Source organism: Acartia tonsa, chromosome 8 (assembly GCF_053477335.1).
Source record: "Acartia tonsa isolate MP-2025a chromosome 8, ASM5347733v1, whole genome shotgun sequence".
NCBI lineage: Eukaryota > Metazoa > Arthropoda > Copepoda > Calanoida > Acartiidae > Acartia > Acartia tonsa.
This window is the reverse complement of record NC_137267.1, coordinates 47,726,149-47,737,426: the sequence shown is the minus strand read 5'-3', so window position 1 is coordinate 47,737,426 and position 11,278 is coordinate 47,726,149. Positions and strand designations below refer to the sequence as shown.

The window sequence follows — 11,278 nt, the reverse complement described above, 5'->3', positions numbered from 1 at the left end:
AAGGCTAACAAAACTGCTTTTAACCTTTTAATTTGTCATTTTAATATCCGCGGAAAGCTGTCTATAATACGATGCGAACTATTCTAACCTTGTTAAAGGATCAGTATCTGCAAAGTCCATCCCACCAAACGGCGACGTTCCTTCTCTCCTAAAATAAAATGGACATTTTACTAATCATGTTGAACCCAGGGTAAAATCAGCTGTTTATTACACTTGTCCCCAAAGTTTTATAATAATGTTTTCTTATTCGTTATCTTAACAATTTTGGAGAATTTTGATTGTTTGATTCATTAAGTTGAGTGTTCAAACGTTTCAACGACTAATTTTAATCTACAGAAGGGATAATTTTGTGTATCATCATTGGGGATGTACATCAATTTATCTCGGCCAATGTCCTAACCCATTAGATCCCTGTGTTTAACGCGCGGCATTAGCGTAATTTGTAACGTATCGGCTTGCGCCGCGTTATACTACAGACGACAAAAATGATACCTATGTTAGGCGCGTGACACTATTTGGGCCTAGTTTGACCATCTAGTTCTACTATACCTATTGGATGACCATCTCTCTTGAACCCAAATCAGATATTGGAAATATTTTTGCCAATTTTTTACCATTGAAAACCGATTTATTGATTGCGAAGCTACTCTGTATAGTAAGTTGTTCGCTATTTTATGCAATGACTGAAAGCTTTTTTTTTCTTCACTTAAATTTTACAAAAAAAATTTTTTTGGTTATGATACTTTTCGTGGTAACGCCTTATAAGGGGCGTTTCGTCGTATTTTCATAATAGCTTTTGGTAGTTTATTTTCGGTTAGGTAAGGTTAGTTGATTGCCCCGTAGGGTTTGAGTCCCCCGCAGGTGGTAGAAATAGGAGAAAGGCTACATTGAAAATACGACGAAACGCCCTTTAAGAGGCGATGTTACGAAAGGGACTATACCCCAAGATTGATACCCAAACAAAATTTCTAAATTTCACCTAAATAATTTACATGCTTAGTGCCATGGTTCAAATCCCTTAATTTTTACATAAAAAGAAATCTTTATTTTATAACTTATAATTTCAATTTTTAGATTGAGAAGAAGGGGTAAACTCTCTTATTTTGCCGGGAGGACTGAAAAAGGACTTAGTAAGAGAGGGGTAGGTTTCTGGTAGAATCCGTAAAGGTGTGTGTTTTAAGGCTTAGAAATAGTAGTAGAACGATAATACCCCTCTCTTTATCATCCTTGTTTCCCATCCAAAGAGAATTGGGTTAGATAAATATTGTAAGACAATGTTAAAATAGATTTCTCTTTTAAATCAATTTAATTATTAATGTATATGTTATTGATTTTAGATATTGCTTTAAAAAGCTCTCATATATTTTTTGAAATTGAATAATAATTTTTTGACATCGTAATATAATTTTTAATATATAATACATATCATACATAGGACATGGGGACCAGAAGGGGTAACTTTGTGTATCATCATTGAGGGTGTACTTACCTTTTATAACCCCCACCACAAGTATCATACATAGGACATGAGGACCAGAAGGGGTAAATTTGTGTATCATCATTGGGGGTGTTCTTACCTTTTATAACCCCCACCACAAGTATCATACATAGGACAGGGGGACCAGAAGGGGTAACTTTGTGTATCATCATTGGGGGTGTATTTACCTTTTATAACCCCCACCACAAGTATCATACATAGGACATGGGGACAAGAAGGGGTAACTATGTGTATCATCATTGAGGGTATACTTACCTTTTATAACCCCCACCACAAGTATCATACATAGGACACGGGGACCAGAAGGGGTAACTTTGTGTATCATCATTGGGGGTGTACTTAACTTTTATAACCCCCACCACAAGTATCATACATAGGACACGGGGACCAGAAGGGGTAGCTTTGTGTATCATCATTGGGACTGTACTTAACTTTTATAACCCCCACCACAAGTATCATACATAGGACACGGGGACCAGAAGGGGTAACTATGTGTATCATCATTAGGGGTGTACTTACTTTTTATAGCCCCCACCACAAGTATCATACATAGGACATGGGGACCAGAAGGGGTAACTTTGTGTATCATCATTGGGGCTGTACTTACCTTTTATAACCCCCACCACAAGTATCATACATAGGACAGGGCGACCAGAAACAACAAACCACGATGGTTATCTAAAAAAGAAAAAAAATGGATGTAGAATATACGTGGATATTATGACAGGGGAAAAATTGTCGGCAATTTAGGTTCCTAATTTAAGATAAGATAAGATTTATTTCCTAAGGTGCATACAACTAGGGCGAGTTACTAAAGGTTTACAATTGTTTTACTATTGGTTTCTTCCTGAAAGAGATTGCAATATATTATATTATAATTAGATTTCTTTCTAAAATAGATGGCATGTTTAAATTAAGATTTTATATATTAATCACAATTGGATTATCATTTCAGGAATGTGGTTTTATCAGTTTAGTTGATTTACACATTATGTTAAGAGTGTGTACCAGCTCAGGGCTGTATTGAATATTACTTCTACTTTATATTCACATACATTTTAAATATATGATTACATGACAGTTTTATTTATGAACACTGAGCAGCTGTGACACGAGTGGATGGCTTAACCATTAGTCAGGAGGGGATCGTTTTTTAGCCAGCTATAAGTTTCAATTTATTAGAGTACATGATAAGTTGGTTTAAGATACTTTGGTACAGACAGACACACAGACAAAGATCCTGTTACTTTATTATAAGAACTGGGGGCTCTAGTGGCATTTAATCTTTTTTTATTTTAAATATCTAATTTGAGAATAATTTGTCTATGGTCAATCTGTTAAATTCATGCTTCTACGCTAGCGACACTATGCGGCGGAAATATTTCATTTTTTTTATTTTATTGTGATTTCTCTTGGGAGGGTGGTGGTAACCTCCCCCAAAATAGTTATAAACCTTCCTGGGACCTATGAGAATCTACTCTGTTAAGGAGAACCCTATCGGTTCAGCGGTTAGCGAGATCCTTCGGTACAGACACACAGACAAACAAACAGACAAACATCCTGTTACTTTAGTATAAAGATATGAATTGTAATGTTAGTTTGACTTTGATAAAGCGTTGAATATAACATAAAATATTAAGGCACAAAGCATTTTATTATCATTTAATGGTTTATTTTGGTCAATTTGATATCATATATGCGAGTTAATTTGCCTTATTTTTACTTCGATACTTTGAACAACTTGTATTATAGAAAGAACGATAAAAATTATTTTTTTAAAATGTATGGGACTCGTATAAAAATAAAAGAATAGAGGGGGCATAAGCTTATGTAACTCTGCCCACTGCACGCACTGGACAGGGAATCTGTCCCGATTTTGTATTAAAACAGACGAGTCTTGAAAAAAGGGTCTCTACAACTTGGGGCAGGTAGCTGTCTGGATGATACATCTATACTTATACAGTTATTAGACACATTGTAACAGCTTATACCAACAACGAAAGTAATTCGAAAAAATCACGAAACATATAAGTGATTTCAGCTGTCGATTTTTACGATCTTTTTATCGGCCCCCTAAAAAATAATTTTTATTTATTTCGCTTGTTGGCTATTCCCTATTCCTGACTGCATTGTAATGTAATTGTAAATGCAATTAATGTTATTAGTCCATTACCTTAATGAGGCCACCAGGTTAAATGTCCGTACTTTACAACAGAAACAACATTGTTAATAAATATAGCGAAACAGTAACAACATTCATGAGCAAGACATAGATTTTCCTCACGGTAAATAAGAAAGATACTGTGAGCTGTAATAATAAGGCTAACCACAAAAGAAGAAATGATATAGTAATTTTATAATGTAAGGATCAGAAAAGGAATAGTTATTTCTCGCATCGTATTATAAACAGCTTTCTGCGGATATAGAATGTACAATTATAAAATTAAAACCAGTTTTCTTAGCCCCGAGGTGCCGAAGGCATGGACTAAAAACTGGTTTTAATCTTATGACTGCAGATTTTTATATTTGTAGAAAGCTGGATATAATTCGATGCTAGACATAGTTTTTTCGTATGGATGAGAACCGGTTCCTATCCACCGGATTCGAATGAATACGAGAAAAGGTATTACTATATTTAGTTCAGTTTAGTTAAGGTTTTTTGTCATGATAAAGCTAATAACAAATATTAGGATCCAGCAACTTCGTTTTCTTTCCATGACCCAAAAAGCTGCTGTGAAAATACGATGTAACCCGCAACTTCGTTTTCTTTCCATGACCCAGATATTAATAGATCAATATTTTTTCCCAATCATTTATTGCTGAAAATTTATATGTGAAATTTATTTAGAGACACTCTGCAAATTATTTGCAATGTTTAAACATGAAAGAGAGATTAATGAACTTAGAAATTAGAACAGTTAGTAAGGTTGGGTTTCTAATAACATTTTGAGTAGGTTTGGGCCGGAAATTCGGCCATTTTCAATATCCGGCAGGATACCAGATATTGAAACTATCCGAATACCGGATATCCGGCTGAATTTTAAAGCCGGTATCTGGTAATTTGCCGGATATCCGGCGTAGGCCAGATATCCGACCCAACCCTAATTTTGAGGTGGGCGATTGTATTTATTAGAAAGAGACAAATGTAATGGTTTTACCCAAAGTTTATCAAACCAACCTTAAAAACTATTTTACTAGTATCAATTTATTGTCAATGTGGCTTTAATAAAAAGTGATCATGGCTTACCTAATTGCTTAATAGCAGGTTTTAGGCTATTTTTGACCCTTCTCCCCATATCTAATGGTGTTTTTGGTTCGATTTTCAATTTCTTTTGCAGATAAGGGTGTCAAAATAAGGATTCTAAGGGATTTTTGGGGTTCTTGGTCCGGTTTACAAAATTTTAGTGGATAAAAATATCAAAATTGAAAGACAATGGCCTATTAATTGATGTACATCCCCAATGATATTATACAAAAGTACTTCTTCTGTATATAACAATTATTGTTTGAAACGTTTATACACTTAATGAACTGACAAATCAAAATTCAATGAGGGTCCCCATTGTTTTTAAACCAAAGAATAATAATTATTTAATCTTGGGGACTAGTGTTATAAACATCCCTATGAACCCCCCCCCCCCCATGTTATTAAAGAGATATACAAACTATTATTAACATAACTATGCCATGAAACTGTCATTAAATGCCTAAACATGAAACTGGCCAATAAATTGTTGCTTTTAAAGGAATACCAATTTGAAATAGCCTTGCAATTATGGATATAATATACGTGAATAGTATAACAAGGTATTGTCGTCAATTTAGGTTGCTACAATACTCCTTATTTATTGGTCAGTTAATTCATTTAGTTATAGGAGAGAAGATTGAGGGTATCGTTATTTTAACCATCTGGTAGTGTTACTTTATTTAAGTACATAAAAATCTGGTACAACATCCAAGTATTAATATATCCATTATTGCAATTTTGTAACTAGGCCAAGAGTGAGTGCAGTAATTACATAAACAAAGATGACAACATCCATAAGTAGTAAATCACGAAGAATAGAATGGACAAGCAGACAAAGTAAGTTATAGAGCTGATATTGATGTTGAGAGAATATGCAAGAAAATCACGATACCTTAAAAAAAATAACGTTTACATCTTTTAAAGTATAAACTGCAGTATGTCTTTAATATCAACCGAGATATCTCCCATAGCGTTACGGACAAACTGACAGATGGACGGACATATTAAGTGAATTATAGAGTAGCTTCGCTACTAACAAGCAAGAAAGTTTCCATAAGGAATGTCTTATCCCTTTGGAATCCTTGCTTTGCTCAGGGAAAGTTCACAAATAACTATCTCGGACGGACGTACAGACGGACCGACCCTAATTATAGAAAAGATTCGCTTTTAAAAATCCTAACTTACCCCCAAGATAATGCAGAGAACAATAACTGAAACTGAAATAGCGATGGCTATTGGCAGATCCAACCCCATTACTGCATCTATGTGTCTCAAAGTACAACATCTAAAAATTAAAATTAATTTAATATTCATTGAAAATTGTCTGTAATACGATGGCTATTGGCAGATCCAACCCCATTACTGCATCTATGTGTCTCAAAGTACAACATCTAAAAATTAAAATTAATTTAATATTCATTGAAAATTGTCTGTAATACGATGACTATCAGAAGGTCCAGTAACATTACTGCGTCTATGTGTCGTAATGTGCAATATCGTGGAAAATTGTCTGTCTATATTGGCAGATCTAGACCATTGATGCTTCTATGTGTATCAAAGTACGACATCTAAAAAATAAAATTATTCAAATATTAAGTTTAGCTTTAAAATCTAAATTATCATTTCAATTTATTGTACAATAAACAGAAAGTTTTCTCAAGAATTGCTTGCGTGATATTTGTATTTAAATATCAGATAAAACTTAAGGGGATATGGCATCCTAACAAAAACTATTTTGTCTCTTACTTTAAAGCCAGTCTAATTTTGTTTAATATTATTATGCCAAGATAACTTAATCAATTCAGGCGCATGCTGTAATTGTCATAAATGAAACATTGAAAATTTGGGTATAGGCTCTTTCATGGCAACGCCTCTTAAGGGGCGTTGCGTCGTATTTTAGTTTTTAAAGGTTATTTTAGGTTAGGTTAGATTAACTTGGTTCAGGTGATTGCCCCGCAGGGTTAGAACCCCCCGCAGGGGCTAGAAATAGGGGAAATCTACTGTGAAAATATGACGAAACGCCCCGTAAGAAGCGTTGCCACGAAAGGGACTAAACCCAAAATTTTGGATGAAAATATTTTTACTTTGAGGACCATATATTAATATTCCAGTTCCATTAAAGTAAAATATAATAGGGAGGGAGGGGACATTGGGATGTTTATTACACTAGTCCCCAATCTATCATAAAACGTTTTCTTATTCGTTAGGTAAACAACTTTGCGGAATTTCATTAAATTTTGATTGGTGGGATAAATAAGTTGAGTGTACAAACGTTTCAACCACAAATTGTCTCATTCCTTTAGATCCTTGGAAATATAAAGTTCAAAATAGTTTGAAGAAGGCAATTCAAGACCAAATTAGTTCATTTCAATGAATTTATGCATCCAAACGAAAACATATTTATTTTGGGAATTTTGTTAGCTTCAGCTAGTTTTGATCTTATAATTTTTTATTTTAATATTCGCGGAAAGCTGTTTATAATACGATGCGATAATAGTTATTTCTCGAATCGTATTATAAACGTATATTTCCGCGGATATAGAATGTACAATTATGAGATTAAAACCTGTTTTTTTAGCCCCGAGGTGCCGAAGGCACCGGCTAAAAAAACGGGTTTTAATCTTATGATTGTACATTTTTATATTCGTAGAAAGCTGTATATAATTCGATGCTAGACATGGTTTTTTCGTATGGATGAGAACCGGTTCTTATCCACCGGATTTGAATGAATACAAGAAATAACTATTCCCTATTTAAATAAAATGTATGTCTGCTACTAAAAAAAGATCCGCGAAGTTGAGCTTCTCAGGGATGAAAAGGGATAAGACGATGGCCGATAAATTGATGTACATCCCCAGTGATGAGACACAAAAAATTAACCCTTCTGTAGGTTATAAATAGTGGTGAAAACGTTTAGAAACTCAACTTATTAAATCAAAATTCAACAGTCCTTAGGTTAATGTTATTAAGCAAACGAATAAGAAAATGTTATTATAAAACTTTTGGGGACTAGTGTAACAAACAGCCCAAAGTCCCCTCCCTCCCAATTAACTTCCTCGCCCCGACTTGTTGCAGTTTCAGAGATTTTGTTCAACTTTTATTTGATTATATGGAAAACTTGTGAAATCTGGGAAAACTTTTCATGGAGGAAGGGAGAGGGGACATTGTGCTGTTTATTACACTAGTCCATAAAGTTTTATAATAACTCTTACTTATTCGTTGACTTAATAACTTTGGGGACTTTTATTGAATTTTTACAGGTTGATTTATTAAGTTGAGTGATCAAACGTTTCAACCACTAATTGTTATCTACAGAAGGAGTAATTTTGTGTACTATCATTGGGGATTTACATCAATCTATCATCCATTGTCCTAACTCCTAATATCCCTGGAAACTTTAAGACAAAGGTAATCTCCAAAACTTTACACGTTGTTCTGCCAGGGAGGGAGGGGACATTGGACTGGAAATTGCACTGGTACCCAATGTTTTCTAACCCTGACATCTTATTCGCTGGCTCAAAAACTTTGGGTGCTTCAAATGAATTCTAATTGTCTGGTTCCAAACCAGAAGTGTCTAACATTTTGAAACAATGATTTCAATCTACAGAAGGGGTGATTTAGTTTATCATTGGGAATGTATATTTAAAACAGTTCATTTTCTTACCCCTTTACAGAAGCTAAATATAAAATTAACAAGGATGACAACATATATAGGTAGCGAAGCGACGCGAAGTAATAGAAACCAAGAAAACAAAAAAAAAATAAAAACTATTTTGAATGTCTTTTTTTTATGCATGACATACAGACTGGCGGACAAAGTAAATTATACATTTGATGCTCATGGATACAAAAGATCTTCACCAAAAAATTCAGTCGTCTATCTTCATTAGCGAACACAGTAATAGTGTCTGACTGATTATGACGTAACAAAAAAAAATTAGCCAATGAGAGGCCACTATAAATTTTACCATTGGTCAATAACGGCCTCTCATTGGCTATTTTTTTTTTGTTACGTCATAATCAGTCCGACACTATTACTGTGTTCTTCATTAGCATCCGAGCAAATCACAAGTACGTAAAAAGTTCTTACTTTTCATCACAACATCTGGTGAAATCTGGAGGATCATCAGGTCCGGGACACTCAAAATATTCCTGAACAAATATCAAATTGTTAGTTTTATTTGTGCTTACCACTTACAGGGCTTCCAAAAGCTTAATATAAAACCTGGTCAGGTATCTATAATGGATATCTCTTCAGATAAAAGGTAAGAAATAGAACCGGATACAAAATATAAGTGAATATTTTAATTGTCGACAATTTAGGTTGTTAATCAAATTGGAGGGCTGGGAATATGGTAACGGGGGTGGAAGGGGGAATTGTTATTATAGCCCTCTGAGTGATTAACTTTATTAGAGCAAATGCAAATCTCGTGTAAGATCCAAGTAATAAATTACCCATTGAAAAAGCCACTAAATTTTTTCTTAAAACTAGTTTTATATTAAATCTAAAAATGAATCATTAGACATTGAATTTAGAATTGTACAAATTTATGTTTTGTACCATGAATGGATATATTATTTAATGGATGTTGCACCAGATTTTCATGTATTCTGATAAATTGATGCTAGCGACACCACCTTCACTTCTTCTGGATGAAGGAACTGACCAATAAATGAGGTCAATAATAGCAAGCTAAATTTTTCCCTGTAAATATATCCACTTTTATCCTACATCCATTTTGCCATGTAAAAAGAAAAATTATAGGCAATAAGATATCAGCAAAACATTTGACAAAATTGCACACAAAAAATAAGGCAATAAATTCAGCCATCTAAAGGGATTAGACAATGGCCGATTAATTGATGTATATCTCCAGTGATGATACACATAATTACCCCTTCTGTGGATTGCAATTAGTTGTTGAAAGTTAGGATAATGAACCAAACAATCAAAATTCAATGAAAGTCTCCAAGGTTGTAGCCAACTAATAAGGAAACGTTATCATAAAACTTTGGTGACTAGCGTGATAAACAGCTCAATGTTCTCTCCCTCCCTGACAAAAAAGGCAATTAATTGCTTTATCAAAAATTGTATTTCTGTAAAAATTTATATAATTCTATAAAATGCAAGATTTAAATTTTTAATTTGAGCTATTTCTTTATGTTATTTATTTATTGCAATAAAATTTAAAAACTCTAAAAACCCTACCTTTTTTTCATTTTTAAAATCTTTAAATTTGACTATTTGAATTTTTTAGTGTAGGAAATCTTCCAAAAAAATCAGCCATCTATTTTGAATAGCAGCAGAGAAAATCATATTTTACCCTATGGCGTTACGTACGAACTGACTGATGGAGAGAAAGTGAATTATATAGAAGCTTCGCTCCTAAAAAATCTAATATAAATTACAAAAAAATTTACTCAGCAATTCTCTGAAATCCCTGCTTGCAAAATTTAACTTTAAGTAACAATTAAGAAATGATTTATAGATATGTTTTTTTTGCAAACACATATGTTATCTAAAAATATAATAGTTATTCTCGCATCGTATTATAGACAGCTATCCGCAGCTAACAAAGCTGGTATTAACTTTATGATTTTTCATTTAATATTCGTGAAAAATTTAATAAAATACGATGGTATACATAATTTTCTAGTTTTTTGCTGAGAACAGTTACTAATCCAGGGAACACAGTAATAGTGTCTGACTGATTATGACGTAACAAAAAAAATTAGCCAATAAGAGGCCACTATAAATTTTACCATTGGTCAATAACGGCCTCTCATTGGCTAATTTTTTTGTTACGTCATAATCAGTCAGACACTATTACTGTGTTCAATCTAGGGGATATTAATCGGTTATGAAGTCTTACTGAAAAACATTTTTAATCTAGATTTATGAATACTCTCTCTTGTCGAGATAAATAAACACAAAACACACATTGAAATAATATTTTTGATAAGTGGCTTATTTGTTTAAATAAATTTAGTTTTCTCGTATTCATTCGAATCCGGTGGATAGGAACCGGTTCTCATCCATACGAAAAAACTATGTCTAGCATCGTATTATATCCAGTTTTCTACGAATATAGAAATGTACAATCATAAGATTAAAACTAGTTTTTTTAGCCGGTGCCTTCGGCACCACGGGGCTAAAAAAACTAGTTTTAATCTTATAATTGTACATTCTATATCCGCGGAAAGCCGTTTATAATACGATACGAGAAATAACTATTATCACATTGTTAAGGATTTTTCTCATTAAATTACATAAAGTAGTAAGTTTTTTTGTCTAAAGCTTACGATTTCAATAACCTGCATAGAACTGATTGGGTTCTAACTTTTGAGGAATGTTTTCCATAGGTCCCAGGATGGTTTTAGGCTCATTTCAGCCCCCCCCCCCTTCTTACTCGATGATTAGGACGCAGATATAACCCCTTTGCCCAATCCCCTACTACCTACTGGAAGAACGAACTGACCAATAAGTACTGTCCATGTTAGCAACTTAAGTGACGACAATTTTTCCCCAGTGA

The 11,278-nt window shown here is 33.6% G+C and overlaps 1 protein-coding gene across 1 annotated transcript in view; it reads right to left on the bottom strand.

Annotated features, from left to right (window-relative positions):
• The window catches only part of LOC145327151 (uncharacterized), a 28,901-nt gene that overhangs the window by 3,153 nt on the left and 14,470 nt on the right, over positions 1 to 11,278 (bottom strand). Inside the window, exons 3-6 of the mRNA XM_080170718.1 lie at positions 8,836 to 8,897; positions 5,931 to 6,030; positions 2,106 to 2,176; positions 89 to 148 (exon numbers count right to left, since the gene is read on the bottom strand). Of these exons, the coding sequence (XP_080026844.1) occupies positions 89 to 148; positions 2,106 to 2,176; positions 5,931 to 6,030; positions 8,836 to 8,897 (293 nt within the window). The remainder of the gene's footprint in view (positions 1 to 88; positions 149 to 2,105; positions 2,177 to 5,930; positions 6,031 to 8,835; positions 8,898 to 11,278) is intronic.